This window comes from Hippichthys cyanospilos, chromosome 4 (genome assembly GCF_059441005.1).
Source record: "Hippichthys cyanospilos isolate Australia breed blue-spotted pipefish chromosome 4, RoL_Hcya_1.0, whole genome shotgun sequence".
Classification (NCBI taxonomy): domain Eukaryota; kingdom Metazoa; phylum Chordata; class Actinopteri; order Syngnathiformes; family Syngnathidae; genus Hippichthys; species Hippichthys cyanospilos.
The window spans coordinates 25,978,760-25,998,515 of NC_142372.1; the positions used below are offsets into that span (position 1 = coordinate 25,978,760).

Sequence of the window (19,756 nt, forward strand, 5' to 3'; positions counted from 1 at the left end):
GTCTTTCTTCTTGTTCGTCGGCAGAGCTAGCGGCCGTCGCCCTCACCTGGATTCACTCGGAAACTACACGAAAATAAAAAGTCAATTCATTGTTCCTTCGCCTTTCTCCCGAAACTTCGTCGCTACTAATTCTTCGTAAGATAAGAGCCATCGACAGATATCGAACTAGTTTGCACATCAACGATCTTATGTCTTTCTTTTTATTGGTTCCATTGACTGGTCGAAGATTGTCTGAAAAACAACGACTTCCTATGGCAACTTTGTGTGCATCTGTATTCAAGAATATTATCTAACTCAGATGTCAACAACGTGGTGCCCGAGGATCACATGAGCAGCTGGGAGGCCTGTTCTGCAAATAGTTTACAAGTGATTTTCTAGGAATTTTACTAACGATTATGCATATATGACATATACATTACATATTACAATTGATTCCCATATTTATAACAGCTGTTCTGAGAAAAAAATAACATGATCAGGGTCTTCACATAAGCTGGTTACCCTTCGTATTAATACCAAATTCAAGATTCAAGAGTTTTATTGTCATATGTATAGTATTATACCACACAATGAAATTCTTATTCCGTTCACTTCCCCGAGTTGCAGAATGCAAGGTAAACTTTATTTATCCCAGGGGGGAAACTCAGGTAGCCTGAATCGCACATCTCAAGACATATGGGCACATACAGACTCTAAATCACATTGAATATAAATAACACAAATGTGACTAAAAAGCGACTAAAACATAGCAGTTGCTTTTGGTTGATTATAAAGTCCTATTGCTTTTGTTACAAATGTGATAAATAGTTGTCCTGATTTGCCTCTGTAGGAATCTGTCATTTGACCTTGTGCTTCTTAAAAACTTTGTGAACAGAGGGTGTGTTGGGTCAATTAAAATCTGGTTCATCTTCCTTATAATTACCTCATTGTATAGCTCGACTGCAGCTATTTTGTCCACTCCAATAACACCACTGGCTGTCTTTATAATGCGCTGCAATTGCTCGTGGGACTGTGCCTGCATATTTCCCTAAACACAAATAAAACCAAAGGATAAAATGCTCTGTAAAAGTGATTGATAAAATAATTGTAAAATACTGCAGTCTAGTCTAAAATCCTTGTTTCCTAAAAAGAAAACACCCTCTGTTGCAGCTTCTTACATTTGTTCTTTGCACATTCATTAAAACACAATCTGTCATCAATCTCTTTTCCCAGATACTTAGAAGATTAAACCTGCTCTATCTGTTCGCCATTGATCCTGGATGAGGGAATTGGCATTCCTTTCTTGCTAAAATCAATGACCATTTCCTTTGTGTTTTTTGACATTGACCCGTAAAAAGTTATCTGTGTACCAACTGATAAAACCATGAACGTCACTTTCAAAACCTTCAATAGATGTGGAATCAGAGTGAAGGAAGCCCACCAATGCTGTGTCATCGCCGTATTTAAGGTGTGGGCTGAGGAGGTGGCCTGGCAGTCGTTTGTGTACAGTGTGCATAAAATTGGGGAAAGAACACAACCTTGCGTTGCTCCAGTGTTAATACTTTCCAGTGAGGAGATGTGAGGGTTAAAACGTACTTGCTGGCTGCGCTCAGTTAAAAAGTCATTAATCCACAATATCAGTCTGAGGTTTACATCTAAGTGACGTAACTTCGCCATCAAATGTGGTTGGATTGTATTAAAAGCACTACTAAAATCAATAAAAACGATCTTGGCCAGACTCTTTGGGCGTTCAAGATGCGCAAACACATTATTGGTTAGGGTAAGGAGTGCGTCTTCGACCCCCCTCTTGGCACGATATGCAAACTGGTCGGGGTGTAATGAGTGGGATACTTCAGAGAGGAGGTGGTTTAAAACTATATTCTCAAAGCACTTCATTACTGTGGAAGTAAGTGCAACAGGGCGTAGGTCATTAAGTTCTCTGGGTCGGTTGTCTTTAGGCACTGGCACTATCAGTGATTGTTTCCACAGACTGGGGACCACACCAGTGTCTAAAGACCATTGGAAGAGCCTTTGGAAGGGTTGTACGAGCTCATTTGTGCAACTCTTTAGTGTTACTGAGACCATCAGGCCCAGTAGCTTTATGTGTGTTTATGCATCTAAAAGAGAGTCTTACATCATCAGCAGAAATGACTATACTTGCACACTCCATACATCTTAGTTCAGAGTTAATCACATGCTGCTCTGACTAAAAGTCATGTGTGTCGAACCTACAATAAAAGTTATTCAGCTTATTTGCCATGTCATTTTTATTTTACATTCCATGTTCGAGCAATAAATAGCAATATGAACAGCAACAAATAACAATAAAACAAAAGAAACAATGGTGCTAATAATATAGTGCAAATATCATGTACAGTGAACCCTCGCTGCTTCACGGTTCCAGTATCGCGAATTCGCTACATCGCAGATTTTTTTTTTTAATACGCGGATTTACAACTTAGATTTTTTTCATTACATATTGAACTTTTGCAATAGCCCTCAAGCATGCCGCTATCATTTATCATAAAAGAAATCGAGGTAAGAGATGTCCAGTGGGACCGTCTGCTTTTTCCTGTCCAGAGTCTCTTCCCCCTGCCTGTTGACAAGAACAGCACCGGGGTGTGCTTCATGAGTTATACATGTTTTAATCTACTCCCGCCCCAACTCGTGCCCCACAGGCACGTTTGTATTAGTAGTCATCAGGGTACCCAAGAGCAAAGGCACACACGAACACATTGTCAGAGCAGAGATAGACACACTACGGAGTAGACGTTCACCAGGCCATTGAAAATCTCTCACTTAGAATTATTTTATAATAATACGGTACTTCAAGTGTAAACCATCCATTTTAATAATCTTTAATCGTGTACAGATGAGACTTCAATTCAACGTCCATGGCGCTACTCATATGACCGCAGCTGCGCAAGACTTCAAAGTAAAACGGGAACAATTCACTACTGTACGGTGTATAAGGTTTAATAATTTAAGATTTAAGTAAATATGTGTGCTGCAGTGATATTTGTCTTAAATAATATGTATAGCATGAAGACCTCATGTTTAAAAAAATTCAAAAAATGCAAAAAGTGGGGGCGTTAGATTTTCAGCTATCGTGGCCGGTTATGGAACGTATCTACCGCGATAAACGAGGGTTCACAGTAGTGCAAACTATTAGTGCAAAATATTATTTATGCATGCAAGCATTTTGCGGGCCAATGAAATGTGACGGGCCAGATCTGGCCCCTCAGCCTTGAGTTTCAGAGCTGTGGTTTACGATAATGACGCATCTCAATGGAACATGTTGTTCTAACTGTAATAAATCTTAGAAATATTTTAGAGTTTTGTGGGATTTTACCCCCAAAAAATCTATATAAAAAAAAAAACATCTAGAAAAACTACTTTTTATGAACACATATACAGTGGACCCCCAGGTTACGGCGTCCCTGGCCTTTTTTTGTCCCCTCTTTACCACATTTTTCTGCTTTACAGCATCATCAAACTTACCAAATTCTAACTTTAGCGGTCAGTGGACGTGCGTATGACTGCAAGTCGCACCATGCTCATACGTCACTACATGTGTCACTGTATACGTGAAAATGCTGGTCTGCTATTGGTCGACAGCATGCAAAGCTGGTCTGCTATTGGTCAGCGTCACAAAGCTGATGGTCTGCTATTGGTTGGTGTCCCTACGATGCCGATATGCTAAAGACTTGGATCTCCTGTGGGTGCTTACAATATCCGATTTATTGTGCATTTTAGTGCTTGATTCAAACTTAAGTTGGTTACCCATGGGTCCCAAGCTTGCTAGTGATGTTAAAGGGATAAGTAAAAATATGATTAGTATAGAAACAAAGCTGGAGATAATCAAGAAATACAAAAAAGGCTAGGCTCGGCTAAATTACCCTCACTAGGGATTTTGGACATAAGAAGGTCAAATCAATGTAACTCAAAGGTAAATGAAATTTCATTTTTCCTTTATATATTTTTTATTAATGATGTTATTTAATTAGATGAGCTGAATGAGTTCTATGCCCGCTTCGACGCTAAGAATCCTGATCAGCGCAGGATGATACAGGGCGTGGAGTGTGCATGGGACCCTCCTCTCTTGGTGACGCGAGCAGATGTGCGCAAGGTTCTGAGCCAGACAAACCCGCAGAAAGTAGCTGGTCCAGATAACATCCTCAGCCGTGCACTCAGGGTTTGCTCATCAGAGCTGGCTGATATGTTTGAGGAAATTTTCAACCTGTCCTTTGCACAAGCCTCTGTCCCCACCTGCTTCAAGGCCACCACCATAGTGCCTGTCCCCAAGCAACGCACCGTGACCTGCCTGTATGACTACTATCCCATAGTGCTCACCCCAATCACAATGAAGTGCTTTGAGAGGATCGTCATGGCTCATCAAAAAGACCATCCCAGACAACGGATACCCTTTACAATGTGCATATCGTCAGAACCGGTCCATGGATGATGCAGTCAACATCACCATCCACAACGTGTTCACGGACTTAGACGGCAAGGACACATATGTAAGAATGCTGTTTGTTGATTACAGATCAGTATTCAACACAGTCATCTCTGACATACTGACAGATAAACTCCTTACACTCCGTCTGGCACCCCGCCTCTGCAACTGGGTGCTGAATTTTCTCACAGGCAGACCCTATTAGTCAGAGTCCACCACCGCAAATCCAGCACCAGAACTGTAAGCACAGGGACACACCAGGGTCGTGTGCTGAGCTCCTTGTTTTACACACTCTTCACCTATGACTGTGTCGCCTCCCAAAACAACACCAGCATAATAAAGTAATTAATAGGAAAGAGGTGGCAGACCTTGTGGCCTGGTGTCGCAGCAACAATCTCCACCTCAACACTGACAAGACCAAAGAACTGATCAACGACTTAAGGCAGCAGATGAAGCTGCACAAACCACTACTATTGATCAATGTAATAGAGGCGGAGAGGATGAAAACCTTCAAATTCCTCAGCACCTGCATCAGCGAGGATCTTGCCTTGTTATACGACACTCGACAGATCATCAAGAAGCCCCAACAGAGACTGTACTTTCTGCGGGGACTGAAAAAATTTGGCATGCCAGCAAAGATTCTCAACAACTTCTACAGATGTAGAATCCTAAGTGTCCTTCAGCTGTACAGCCAAGGAGCAGGAAGGCTCTCCAGCATGTGATCAAGACCTCACAGCGAATCTGTGGACCAGCCTTCCCCTCACTGCAGGACATTTACCATTCCAGGACTCTGCGGAGGACACAATCCTCATCAGGGACAATACTCACCCACAACACAACCTGTTTGAACTGCTGGCTACAGGCAGTCGCTACAGGAGCCTGAAGGCCAGGACTGCCAGGCTGGCAAACAGCTTCTTCCAACAGGCCATTCCAGATTCTGAACCTAGAACCTTATTATTTGTGAGAGTGAGAGGCCGAACGGAAGCACCCGGAACTGCCAGTGGGCGCCCCTGTAAGCAAAGCGCAGAAAATGCCTGTGATGAGGCGTGATGAAGAGATGAAAGTAAGCGTCTCAGATCGACTGACGTGAACCATTCACCGAGACTGACTGACTGCAATATGTCGGACGTCGTTTGCATGCAAAATGGTAACCTCTTGAGGTAGCGATTGAGCCCCCTCAAGTCCAAAATAGGACGAAAAGCACCTGTCTTCTTTGGGACAAGGAAGCAAAGAGAATAAAAGCCCCTGGTGAGGCTTGGAAGGAAAACAGGCTCGATGCCCCCTTTTCCCAGGAGAGTAGTAAGCTCCTGATCGAGGGCCAAGGCCTTTGCTGGGTCGGCGATAAAGGTCTCCCAGACCCAACTTTGTATGGGGGGCCGGCGCTGGAATTGCAACCTGTACCCCTGGGACAGGGTGGAAAGCACCCAGGGGTCTGACCCCAAAGCAGCCCCAAAGCCTGAGCTACTGAGGGTAAAAACACCCGACGGCCGGCCCCAACGCCTCAGTCCCGCGACCCACGGAGTCCCGGGGCCTTGGGGGGTCAAGGCAGAAGGACAACCACTTGGGGTCTACCGTCAGGCACCCAAAGACCAGAGCGAAATTCGCTAGTGGGACAAACGACACTCACAGCAGGCACACATGCCTAAGAGCGAGTGTCCACAGCAGCATACTGTCTGGGGGGATGTAGGGAACTGCCGCCCCCATACAATTGGCTACGTGACGGATCACGGTAAAGAGGCACAGAGGCGGGAAAACGAGGAGGACCAGAAACGGACAAAGCTCTGTCGCGGTCGAGAGCTGCACACGGGCCTCACAGACCCTGAGCAACCATTCCAGTGTCTCCACTGCACCAGAATCAAAAAACCTTCCAGGGATGACAGAAAGTCCTGCAGAGTACGGTTGGAGGACTCAGTCAAGGAGGACTGAGACAACCACAAAAGGTGGCGCAAACGCACCAAGTAGGACATCGCCCGCCCGTGGTCCCTTGTCATAAGGGCAAAAGCATGTAGACACACCTTGCCAAACGACCAAACCAACTCAGTATCTCCTTTCCGCGCCACAGCCATGGCAGCGAACAACAAGTGCGAGACAGAGTTGCCAATGCGAGCCGAGCGCGCACAGGCATTATAGGCACGCACACGCATTATAGGCTCTTGTAACCGTGCGACATTGTACGTTAGAACAACGCCGTGTTCTTCGAGCGAGCTCATCTGGTGACGAGAGCAAGGAAGCGACATCCTCCTCCATAACAGGCATGTGATCTAACCCAACGTTACCTGCATCCTGCAACGCCAGCAACGTACGCCCCTCAGAAGTAAGGCGGGCAAAAGCACACGTATCGGTCCAACAGGACTGCAAGAGATCTAAATAATGCCCACACTCTGGAACAATGAAGGCAGCAGATGGGCGGCCACGCCGGAAAAAGGGATTTCTCCGGGGAGACTGGGGATAAGGAACGTCCACCACAAAGCAGCGCGCAAAAGGGACATAAGTGAATCCGCATCACCCAATACGGTGAGGGACAAGCCCCTTTCAGAACGAGAACTAAGAGTGGAGTCTCTATTATCGACCTCAGACCCACGGAGGCATGAGTCTGAAGCAGACAGAGAAATGGCATCAACATCCTTGTAAAAGTGCGGTGCGACAGCACCTTGAAAAGAGGACGGCTCACCAGAAGCCAAGGCACTCGGCTGGAGGCGCTCCTACAACAGTGCAGACATCCCTTCGCACGTAGGCAAGCTCATCCTCTAACCCAGAGCCCCATTGCTGGCCAGATGCACACACACGCATTGTAGCAAGTAGTCCGTGTAATGAAGGAGGCACAAAGGCAACTTTGGTATTTAGACGTTTTGGCTGAGAGGTATTGATTGCGAAAGTCCGAATCTGCCAATATCTTGCCAACTTTAATTAAGTCTGAGACTTTGACTACCGGGTGATGCTGCTTTATATATGCTCCGTACTACTACTTCTGTCTTTCGAGGAAAAAAAAAAGTTCAACAAAGTTATTTAAAACAAAATAAGATTCTGTCATACCCCTCAGACAAAACGTCCAAACACCAATTATGGCTCTATCAATGACAATGTGACAATGGCAAAAACAAGATTTGTAAAATATTTAAACCGTCTTCTTTGAGAGTAGACAGTCACTTCTATGTGCATACGATGCTGAAAATGTGCAGAAACCATCTGCAAGGTTGTAGGTTTTTAATAATATGAATTAAACGTCCTCAAAATTAAGCAAAAAGTTATATATCTAAAATACATATTGTAATAATATAGCTAATGGGGAGCTCATAATGTTAATTGCACGCATAATCGTGTTATTGGACCAATACTTAGATGGTCTCTGCGCACGTCAGCTTCTCCTGCGTCTCTTCAGCAAAGATGACATCTTAAATATATTGCAAATGTTTTTGTCTTTGAAGGTTTTAGTCCGCGTCGTCGTTGAAGGATAGAGACATCATTGGTGGTCAGACAACGGTCTGACTGAGATTTATTGATCGCGAGAGTCAGAATCTGTTGTTTCTGTGATGTCATTTCAACTTGTGGTTTGCTTTGATTCACATGCATTATGCCTGTTTTTGCCGTATCGTGGGTAAATTGAAATGCAGTCGGTTAAAAGCAAGCTACGTTTTATTTCGAACAACTTACGTTGTTAAGTAATGTACTTATTCAACACTGCCTAGTTAGCCAAAAAAAGCACACAATATCCGGTCGGGCGCTCATCCTGTTACGTCTTTCAGAGTAAAAGCATAACAGGTACTCCCGCATTTTGTTCGTGTTTTGCAGTCTTCTTAGTGGAAATCAATCCTTTTCAGTGGTGTCGTGGCCCCCTGCGAAGTGGGTATACATGCTCCAAATTTCATCCTTTTTTAAGTAGTAAAATTCAAACCAAAAATATATCTTTTCTTCTCACAATAACAAAATGATCACAAATTAAGAGCAGTTTGTACTTACAGTATTACTGGTCACACAAGCACAATGGATGAATGTAAAATGTTTATCATGAAGCAAACCTTCAGTTTTTTTTTGTTTGTTTTTTTAAAGACATTTTGGAATTTTTCAATTTATGCACTCCACAGGTCTGGCCATTCATTATCGATTTCTACATAACAAAACAGAAACCAAAAATGGTGCATCTCCCTGTCTCTCACATAGACAGACCACTGTGATCACAAGTCATCAGCAAGATATGGCGCCCATTAACGATCTATTTCACCATGGAAATATTTTCGTCAAAATGAAGCATACAGGAGATTAGTGAATGAAATACCATAATTCCCCAAATATAAGACACACCTGTGCTGTATACGTATTAAGACATCAATTTTGCAGTCAAATTCTGGTATTTCCTATATTACCGTGTATAAAATGCACCAACACTTGTGAAACAATGTAAAAACTACAGTATAGCAAAACAGAATTAATATCATCTTTTGTAAACTCTATATTTACCTGTGTTCATCGATGCTCAAAGATGCTATTGGGCAGTTGGATATTCCTGAAAGGTGCGCATAGAAGTGGGTATACGCAATGCTTACTCTAAATGAAGTGGGTATACGTCGCATACCCCCGTTAACCCTCCACTACACCACTGCTCCGTTTTTAAGCACTAAATGAATTTCTCTTGAGCCATCAACTCAATTTTTTGTTTAATTATGATTGTGTAGTGATCAACATCGTCATCATCATCCCGTCAGTAAATGCACCCCTGCACAGTTAAAGGCACTGAAGTAAACATGTGAAAAGTTCAAGTCGATGTTATCTTGACTTGCGTTCATCGATCTTGCCCGTCCCTCATCCCATCGTCTTGGCCATCCTCGTGGTCATCCTTCAGCTGCACCAGGGCTCCGTCCCCGCCATCCGGCAGAGGCGCTTCCGCTTGGCCCTCTGGCTGGGCCTGGGCGTTGGAGTAGAGACAGGAAGTGTTTCCATCCTTCCACGTCACCACGATGCCGCTGGCTTTCATGTCGCCCGTGTCACCATTGCAGGGCGGTGCCTCCTGCCGCAACCTCTGAGAAGAAGGCGTGCCGCAGGGGAGCGCTTGGTCCTTGTCCCCCGACCATGTCTCGTCCTCGCCTCTGTGGGCCAACGCGGCGGCCACCCTGTACTTGGCGATCTTCCTCCTGTTCCTGAACACACGTGGCTGCGGCGTTAGCCAATCGGGCTGCTTTGTCGACATTAGCATAAGTAAGCACACCTGCTAGCCATTGAGCCCATCCCCAGCAAGAGAAAGCCGACCAGGAGGCAAACAAAGGCCAAACCCAACAAGGCAAACTTCCACACGGTCGCTGGAATGGAACAAACGCCAGCGCAACATTTGGCAAGTTTTCGTTTGGTCTGGTTGGGTTCAGACGATTGAAGGTTCTTACGATCTTCGGTGCGATAAAACCAGCGCAGGTATTCTTTCTGCTCATCCGTCATGGTGGCCTTCTTCTCCGCATAATCGGCCAGCTCTTCATCCAGCGCAGATGCTCGGTGCAAGCCTTGAAAATCACAGCACTCAACAATAACATAGATTGGATGTATGGTAGTTTATGTGCTAATCAATGCTAACATGCTATATATCCAAACTGGATTCGGTTGAAGTTGGGAAATTGTGTAAAATGTAAATAAAAACAAAATACAATGATTTGAAAATCCTTCTCAACCCATATTCAATTGAATACACTACAAACACAACATATTTAATGTTTAAACTGATAAACTTAATAGTTTTTTTGCCAAATAATAATTAACTTGGAATTTCAAAGCTGCAACACGTCAAGTAGAAGTTGGGAAAGGTGGCAAAAAATACTGAGAAAGCTGAGAAAAGCTCATCAAACACCTATTTGGAACATCCCACAGTGATCAGGCTAATTGGGCTGACTGGGAACAAAAACATGCTCAGTCATTCACAAGCATAGATGGGGCAAGGTACACACACCACTTTGGTCACAACTGCGTGAGAAAATAGTAGAACAGTTTAAGAACAACATTTATCAAAGCAAAATCGCAAGGAATTAAGGGATTTCAATATCTACGTTCCATAATATAATCAAAAGGTTCAGGAAATCTGGTGAAATCACTGCCCGTAAGCGCCACGGCCGGAAACCAAAACTGAATGACCGTGACCTTCGATCCCTCAGTCGGCACTGCCTTAAAAACCGACATGAGTGTGTAAAGGATATCACCAAATGGGCTCAGGAAAACTTCAGAAAACCCCTGTCAGTAAATACAGTTTGTGACTACATCAAGTCAAATTGTCAATAAAATTGACTTGACTACATCAGTAAGTGCGGGTCAAAACTCTTACCATGCAAAGCAAATGCCGTTTATGAACAACATCCAAAAACGCCGTTGGGTTCTCTCGGCCCGAGCTCATATAAAATGGACTGATGCACGATGGAAAAGTGTTTTGTGGTCTCATGAGTCCACTTTTCAAATTGTTTTTGGAAACAGTGACCATTATGTCCTCCAGACCAAAGAGGAAGCGGACAATCCGGACTGTTATCAATGCAAAGTTCAAAAGCCAGCATCTGTGATGGTATGGGGGTGCATTAGTTCCCATGGCATGGGTGACTTACATTTCTGTGAAGGCAACATAAATGCTGAAAAGTACAGATTTTGGAGCAACATATGCTGCCATCCAAGCGACTCTTTTCACGCTGCTGCTTATTTCAGTAAGATAATGCCAAGCCACATTCTGCACATGTTACAACAGCGTGGCTTGGAAGTAAAAGAGTCCAGGTTCTCCCTTGGCCTGTCAGACCTGTCTCCCATTGAAAATGTGTGGCACATTATGATATGAAGCGTAAAATACGACAGCGCAAGAATGGGAAAGAATTCCACATGAGAAGTTGAGATATTACAGCAGTCTCTTCTCTTCCAAAACGTTTGAGTGTTATTAAAAGGAAAGGTGATGGAACGAAGTGGTAAACATGCCCTTTCCCAACTTCTACTGGACGTGTTGCAGCCATGAAATTCTAAGTTAATTATTATTTCACACAAAAAAAAACAATTAAGTTTTATCAGTTTGAAAATTAAATATGTTGTGTGTGTGTAGTGTATTTAATCGAATATGGGTTGAGGATTTTCAAATCGTATTTTGTTTTTATTTACATTTTACACAATTTCCCAACTTCAATCGAATCCGGTTTGTACAAACTAGGCAAATATTGATTGGTTAACTAATGCACCTACCCATTTGTTCATCCAATAATGTTTACTCGTGGTTGATCATGAAAAAAGTGCATTCAAACATGTTTTTTGTCACATTTAAGCAAGCTTCAAACAGGTCAGGGAAGTTATTTGTGGAAACTGCATGCAAACAGCCCTACTTTCAAGGAAGGGGGCTGCACCATGACATCATTCTGCTATCATAATGACATGGCTTAGTGACACATCATAGCAATACCCACAGAACCGCACCATGATGTCTTGACGGTGAAATCACAATGACTTTTGAAGTGATATATTTTCATATGGTCACCTTTTAACTTCCACTGAAGGGATATATTTTTGTATAAATGAGATAACCCTTTATTGAATTCCTCTAATTATTTGTGTAAAGCTCATTTGAGTTAGGGGAAGGTTGTCAAACATACAGCCCTTAGGCCGTTCTGGCCCACAAACGGTCTTAATCTGCCCTGAGGTTTTGTAAAGTATAAAAATGAGCTGATTTTTTATTTTTTTTTTCAATCAATGGATTCATAGTAATGTTAAAGTTTTATGATTAATAGTGTTGTTTTGCTTGTACTGTTTTGGACAGTACTAAAGAATAATACATTTGATGTTGTTTTAAATTTGTATTAATAGATACCATGATTTTATTGGTCTGGCCCACTTGGGAATAGATTTTCCTCCATGGGGCTCACAAGCTTAAACGTGTTTGACACCCCTGAGTTAAGGTGCTGTGTGCGTGTGTGCCTATTGTCAAAGGACAATAGAAATTCCTGAGGAGCCTGTTTCATCGCCTTCTTCCTTGTATTTAAAAAAAATGGAGCGCGGGCATATTCTGATTGGTGAAAATTGGACGCTTCAGCCCAAATGGGGCAGCAGAGAACAGGAAACATCAATTAAAGACGCAGGGAGAAAAAGGACATGCGCCTCAATCACCTTTGAAAATCGAGCTGAAGAGAGGACATTTTGTCATTCTGCCCAGCTATCCCAATGACCCTGTTCAGACAACTGGCTTGTTGAATTCTGTATTTGACAATTTGATTGGAAAAAAACTGTGCTGGTGCAGACACGTTAAAACTTATACGATGCATTAAAACGTGTGCATGTGCGTTTTTTTCCGGATGCCAGCAACACTCAAGAGGTTTTACCCATCAACGGCTTATGTGTGTGACATCATGGGTGCTCCCAAGCTGACATAACATAGAAACTAATAGTTTGATAACAGTCATGTCATTCTACTGACATGTGACATCACCAGTTAATCAAAAATTATTTTGTTATTACCTGAGAGGAAGACGAAGAGGAGCAAGTAGCCGCCAAACATGTCTGAAAGGCACAGCATCTTCATTAATCCACGTGTCCTTTTTTTTCTTCAATTGACACACAGCCTACATAATACACAGACTAATCATGTGGAAAATGCACTTCTGGTTAATATTTTAGTAATTACACAACAGTGCTAACGTATGACCATGAGCGTTGTAAAAATTTGAATACAATATATTTGTATATTGACATGCTTAATATATTAATATCATTTTTTTTGCATGTTGTGTTGTGACAATGAGACATAAGCAGAGGTTGGCTCTACGCACAACGAAGTGCAAGAGGACTAAAGAAAGATTGAACAAATGACAGTAACGCGTGTCACAATGCATGATAAACTATGCCAGAAAAACGCTCCCGAACCCTTTAAAATTATCATATTGAAGAATTGGTAACAAAGGTTGATTTGGTTGCCTTGATAGGACGCTGGTGTATTGCTGGTCTTTGTTTAAAACCGACTCGAAAGCTCTCTGCATAGCAACAATACACCAGTGCTATCTCAAGGCAGCCAAATGAATTGCATTCGTGTTATCAATTGATTCAATTCATATCATAAATTTAAAGTGTTTACTCGGAGCGTTTCTTGGGGCGATACTGTATATTACAATGCATTGTAACGCGTTACCGTCAATTGTCTTCTGTGTCAATTGTCAATTATTTTCTGTGTAATGCCTCACACTAACGCCTTACAGCAAAAAAACAATGAATTACAATTATTTTTGTAATGTATTATTCACAACACTGGGCATCACACACAAAACACGCGTCACATTTTACTCGGTACAAATGACAGTACGCGCGTTAAAAAGCATAACATAAAGCCCAGAAAAACGCTCCAAACCCTTTTGAATTTATATTATTCATTGGAGCAGTAGTCGTGAATGCTATTAATTTGGTAGCCTCGAGACAGCGCTAGCGTATTGTTAGCGTGCGGAGAGCAGTATTAATTTTGAGCATTTAAGTTTACATAAGTTTAAGGTCATTTCCGCTGGGTGAGAGTAATGCAATCGTAGTGTAATGCCTTTCATTTAAAATACAGCAATTTTATAATGTAACTCATTACTTTAGAATGACAGTATTAAGTGATAAATAATGCCAAGAGTTTTGAAGTTGCCCAACACTTGATACAAGGTGAGAAAAATCTAATTATTTTTAAAACGTAACTCACTGCGTTGCGTTTGCTGCGTGGGGTCCAATGCAAGTGAAAGTTAAGACTACTTTTGGCTTGCACTTGGCCATCATGGTAACAAAGGTCAACTTTTTTTTCCTGGTTGTGAGGCTGTGGTTCTGCGGTCAAACGGCGGCCTTGGCTGGAAGCATTTTTATTTTTCCGCTGGAGGTCAATGACATCGCGGTGATAACCTGAAAACACGTGAGACGACACTGCGTGGTTTTATGGAGGGGGCGGAGCTACAAGATCACTTGTGTTTCACCGTTTTCGTTATTGAGGCACTGCTGTCAAATTTCCTGTTTATATTCAACTTCTGGGATCTCATTTTAGTCCATTTGAACCTGAAGTTCTTGCTACTAGTAGGTCCAAAAGGGTGTGTCCACCTCAAAGGTTCATGGAGTAATGAACTGGGACGAGGACTAGTCAGGTCTTCTTCTGACCCCAAAAGGTAATGCAGTCTTCAAAAGTTCCTCGTTTCTCCAGAGAAGGGGAGGCAACAATCACTTTAAAACAAGCAGGGCAGAAGAACTTTTAGGTTGCCACTGTCATTACACAAGCAACTCATTCCCTTTTTATTCAGCTTCCAGGACCTTGGAATTTCTTTATCTGCTTTTCCGCCAGTTTTTTTCCCCCCAGGAGCTTTTATTTGCTGCTATTTGGAGGTCCTGGAACACAACACTCCCAGCTCGTTGGAAGATGATCTTCTTTTGGCCCTGATGAATTATCCCACAAGCTAATTGCGCCTTTAAAGTTCCTGCTTGTGCCAATGGAAAGGTGACCATGCATATGGAAGACCCATCACAAGCTGGAGCTGCATTTTCAACTAAGTGCCTACACACACACACGCACACACACACACACGCACAGAAACACACACACACACACTCTGTAAGGTTCCTGTTGATGCAAACAGAGACAGAAAGTGTTGTGACGCTGGATTTCCGAGCGGTGAGCCGACCCAGCCGTCTGCTACAAGATGAGCGTCTGTGCCAGAATCTTGCGGTTGATCTCGGCCAGTGCCACCGAGAAGACAAAAGCTCGCTCGTCCGACAGGCCAGCATACACATCCACTTCCTTTTCTTGTTTATCTGCAAGTGACACACATGCGCATCAGCAATATTTGCGTGTAAATGCTGTGGAACGTATGAAGTAAAATGGCTGTCGCATGTGTAAAGCAGAAAAAAGGATAATTTTGGGTGAAGCTCAAATATAGCGTTTGTGGGCCAGTTCTGGGTAAATTGGCAAATGGCTCCATTTTGGGAAGCTTCTCTTGCAGCTAGCGACCTCTGCTGGCAGAAACCAGCACTGCAGTTAATTTGGAAAAAGCCTTTTCTTTGATTTGCACGCACTATAGCTTGAGGAGTAAGATGGCTGCCAAAATAACATGAGTTTCACCATCAAAGTCAAAGTCAAAGTCAAGTTTATTGTCAATTTCTTCACATGTGCTTAACATACAAAGGAATCGAAATTCATTCAGTACTATTGCCAGACACTTCACGCCTTTGCGTGAATCTCTCTCCTTTGGATTCATGGATCTGGACATGCAAAATAAGATGATACGCCGAACTCCCAGGCAAAGTCAGTCCATCCGCACTGCCATTAGCCACGCACGTATATGTCTTTTTGACAGGGATCTTACCCAATACACAAACAGCTGACAGGGTATCATATATTGTTTGAAAATTATAAATTATAATTCGGTCTGTCACAGTGTATTTTTAGAGTAACTGCCACATCACCCCCACAATAAATAAACGATACATTTTATTTCATAGTAGAATTCCACTTCAGCGTTGGTGTGTGCAATTCAAAGGAAAGGCTTGTTCCAAATCAACTGCAGTGGTTGTTTCTGCCAGCAGGTCACTTGCTGTTGCATAAACTGCCCAAAATGATGGCTCTAAACGGCCCACCAAAGTGTCATTACAGCATGACTTAAAGTGTGCATACATGAACCTTAAGGTTGAAGCCTGATGAGCAATTGAACGCTTCTGTTTGGCATTTATTGGCACACATCTTTTTAACAGCCATTTTACTCCATAACGATACAGACGCACCTTTGTCCTCATCCTGTTTCTTGAGTCCCACCGTCTTGGGTCGGCCCCGCCCCCTACGGATGGGGTCGGCCTGGCTGTTGGCCCTGGCCTGCTGCTGCGGCTGGCGCCTGCCGTCATCAGCTGGCGCTGCGTCGGGCCGATCGCGCCGGATGCGCTCCGTGCGGCGACGTTTGCACTCTTGCTTGTCTGCAAATGGCCCAAAAATTAAAAACAATAAAAAATAAATTAAAAAACGAAAAAGAGATGCCTGCAAGTCTTCAATAGCTGAAGTCCTTGGTGGCGAGGGGGCAGGACCAAAAGTGGACAACCAATGACATACTTTCCAATGTTTGTACTAAAAGTACCCACATTTTGGTCTATGTCACTGCTTCTCAAATGCTTTTTTCAGTGTAATATGTTTTTAGCAGAGTACCTCTTAACCTTTTGGGGGGGAAAAAAAAAGAAAAACATCAGTGTCAGATTCTATTAAAACTTCTGAAACTTTCAAACGTCATTTGTATTGGTCCCAAAAAAAAAATAATGAACATAAAGTGTCACATAAAGTTTCCTCTTTTGGATCATAGAAGAGATCTCTTATCAAAAATGAATAACTTAGTTATGAATAAATGTCCACAAAAAATAATCCCCCAAAAATGGTCAGACGTGGTCCCAAAAATAAATAATTATAAATAAATATTTGTTCAAAGAAAAATATTAAACATAAAGCGTACTCTTTTGGGATTATAGCAGAGATCTGTTGACAAAAATAAATCTTTAATTTAATTAATATTTGTTGAAATATGAAAAATGAAATATTCCACAAAAAATATCAACATAAAGTGTCAGACCCGTTCTAACAAAGAAATTATGAATAAATATTTGTCCACTCAAATATTCAACTTAAAAGTGTCCTCTTTAGGGATCACAGTAGTGATGTGTTCACATTAATAAATCATTACCTTGACGAGAGGTGGCACATGAGAAGTGGGTCTAACCATTCCAATATTGGGGGGGATTCTGGCTCTTAAAAATAATGAAATTGGATAACCTACTTAACATAAAATTTGTTTCATTAAATAATATTTTCCTGAAACATTCATTCAATAATTATTTTTTTAAGGATTTTTGCATGTTTGTTTTATTTAGAATCTCAAAAAAAACCCTGAAGTTCCTTCAAGTACCCCCAGTGTTACCCGTACCCTCATATGAAAACTACCAGTCTACGCTTGCACCACCTACACAAGCAGACACAAGACCACGGGGTCACTGTTTCGTTTGGGTCAGCGACGGGGCCCCACTCACCCACAGAGTTGGGCAACGAACACTCGTTCAGCTTGGCATTGAGGAGCTTCCTGCTGATGAACACGTAGCCGCATGGGCATGATTTGCAAGCCACCGGAATCTGGAGAGTGAAAAACACCGTGGTTCAATTTCTGGAGGCCTGACATGACACAGTGACACCTGGCAGACGCCTCTTCCGGCCATTGCGTGATAGAACAGAAAACAAACATGAATAAATGAAAACACAGTCCACATTAAATAAGTTACAATACATGTAGCTACATTTAAAAAAATAAATAAATGAAATAAAACTACGAGAAACATATTCATAATAAAGAACGAGGAAAACGCAACGGCAGCAACGACGAAAGAGAAATCCACACAATAGCGGGTGAAATAAAAGCAACAATACAAACCAACAACAATACATTGCAAGTCTAACACGAAAAAGATAAACATGGAGGTGAAGCCAGAGGGAACAAGGAAATGCCTCAGAAAGAGTGGCAACAAGTGTGGCATCACGTGGCAACAGCCACAGAGGGAACAAGGGAAGAGTGGCAACAGTGGGCAACAAGTGTGGCATATGCCACAAGCATGCCACTGCCACAAAAAGAGCCAGCTCTTACTGGCCTGCAGAGGAGGTCTCAGACATTTGTTATCGAGCACTAGGTGACTTGCTGCTGACAGAAACTTGGGACTACGTACTTGTTTACTGTTTTTTCTATTTTTCTGACAATAAAAAGTGATAGGACAGAACCACGATCGAGTGAATCCTTTAACACGCACAAGGGCATAACAGTAGTATAGATAGCGAAACACTAATGGGTTCGGTCCTATTCATATTTTTTGATGCTTCACGGAATCATTTTGTGGGCCGAATAAAACCCTCCTTACGGGCTGTACGTTTGACACCGCCGTTCTAAATTGAGATTGAAGAGAATTCGATGAGCACGTTGCCTTTTCTTAATTTCGTATGAAGCAGAATTACGTCATTAAGACATTGGAAACAGGAAACATTAAGTACGTAACCATAATATATATCCGATAAATGGATAATTTCAGTAAATATCCATCCAACAATAATACTTTATACGTAAATGTGGGGTTGAGTAACATTTTGAGGGTATTGGCATTATCTGCCAAGGTCACATTTAGACGACGTCAGATGAATAATTGTATATATCAATTAACCAGAGCCAACGTGGATGAATTCCCAAGGAACCAAGAACAAGAGCTGGACGCACACAAATGGGACGTGAAGAACACACCGACGTCAGCCTTTTCCGCCAACAAATACAAATTTAAGCACGACATCTCGGAAAAAGACACCAAGCATCGATGAAATCCCGCATTTTCGCTCACCTGTTGGTCGCATTCGGGACAAGATTTCGTCGCCATTTTGACTTTCTTTGTTTTATTTGTCGACATAGTCGAATTGCAAAAACCATAAAAACGGCTCGCCTAGTTTTCGCCAACTCGTGCTCAAATGTACGAATACATCACCAAAAAATAACTAAAAGAAACTCGCTTATTGGTAAACACAATCGAGGAACCGACCGGTAGCTCAAATGTTAAAAAAGTAATATTTTAGCTTGAGTTACGCGCATGCGCGTAACGTATTATTTGGCAGTTGTGTAGCGTTCATGGAAAATGGGGAAAATATCATTCAACATTTTTAGGTGAAAGGTTACTTTAAATAGTCGGAAATGGGAATTTATTATTTTTCATTCTATTTGCACATGAACACAACGTGGTTACGAAACATTACCCATCAATCCCAAAATGTTTGTTCGATGTGGTCTCAATGATCCAATATCGAATCAGTGAAACCAGGTCACAAAAACATTCGGTGTTTCATATTAAATATCAAACGTCTCTAATCAGGGGTGTCTAAAATTCGTTGCTCATTCGCGTATCATTTTTTAGTAAATCTACGAAACCGATACATTTCTCAAATTTATGCGTGTACATTAGTATTAATAGGATCTTGGCAGTTAACGCAGTCAAAAATGTTAAATTTAAAGCTTTCCCACCTTATCCTTTGCCTTTCGTATGACCGCTTCTGCCATGGTGACTTTTTTGGAGTTCGCACTTGATTTCACGTAACATTGTTTTAGTTACATTTCAAAGCCCAGACATATTCTGGTTTCTCATTCAAAGAATTTCCATGAAGGACCTTGGCTTCGTTTCTTTTCGCTTCAGCTTTCCAAATGCATGGACGTTGTAAACACAGTGAAAAAACAAAAACAAAAAACAAAACAGGTACTACCTGGAAGCAGAAACATCTTCAAAATAACACATAGGCCTACATTAACTCTCCATATGAAGACAATAAAAGAGGCTTGG

At 42.1% G+C, this 19,756-nt stretch overlaps 2 protein-coding genes across 2 annotated transcripts; both read right to left on the reverse strand.

Annotated features, from left to right (window-relative positions):
• Window positions 1–9,073: 9,073 nt before the first annotated feature.
• LOC148425187 (organic solute transporter subunit beta) lies at window positions 9,074–15,060 on the reverse strand. Its single transcript, XM_088413428.1, has 5 exons — window positions 14,094–15,060; window positions 12,884–12,925; window positions 9,811–9,924; window positions 9,639–9,729; window positions 9,074–9,570 (listed from the first exon to the last, which is right to left on the reverse strand). The coding sequence occupies exons 2-5, from the start codon at window positions 12,921–12,923 to the stop codon at window positions 9,216–9,218; spliced, it is 600 nt and encodes a 199-aa protein (XP_088269554.1). The 5' UTR covers window positions 12,924–12,925; window positions 14,094–15,060; the 3' UTR covers window positions 9,074–9,215.
• Window positions 14,642–19,022, reverse strand: hdip1 (HDAC and MIER1 interacting protein 1). The gene is made up of 5 exons (XM_088413431.1): window positions 18,773–19,022; window positions 17,432–17,531; window positions 16,151–16,336; window positions 15,055–15,184; window positions 14,642–14,927 (listed from the first exon to the last, which is right to left on the reverse strand). The coding sequence occupies exons 1-4, from the start codon at window positions 18,836–18,838 to the stop codon at window positions 15,066–15,068; spliced, it is 471 nt and encodes a 156-aa protein (XP_088269557.1). The 5' UTR covers window positions 18,839–19,022; the 3' UTR covers window positions 14,642–14,927; window positions 15,055–15,065.
• Window positions 19,023–19,756: the final 734 nt, after the last annotated feature.

Coding starts and splice junctions, on each gene's coding strand:
- hdip1 (XM_088413431.1), bottom strand. CDS start 18,838: ATGTCGACAAATAAAACAAAGAAAGTCAAAATGGCGACGAAATCTTGT. Junction 17,532..18,772: donor GTCCCGAATGCGACCAACAG/GTGAGCGAAAAT, acceptor TTCACTCTCCAG/ATTCCGGTGGCTTGCAAATC. Junction 15,185..16,150: donor GAAACAGGATGAGGACAAAG/GTGCGTCTGTAT, acceptor TGTCACTTGCAG/ATAAACAAGAAAAGGAAGTG.
- LOC148425187 (XM_088413428.1), bottom strand. CDS start 12,923: ATGTTTGGCGGCTACTTGCTCCTCTTCGTCTTCCTCTCAG. Junction 9,925..12,883: donor CCTCTTCGTCTTCCTCTCAG/GTAATAACAAAA, acceptor GTGATTTTCAAG/GCTTGCACCGAGCATCTGCG. Junction 9,730..9,810: donor GTTTTATCGCACCGAAGATC/GTAAGAACCTTC, acceptor GTTCCATTCCAG/CGACCGTGTGGAAGTTTGCC.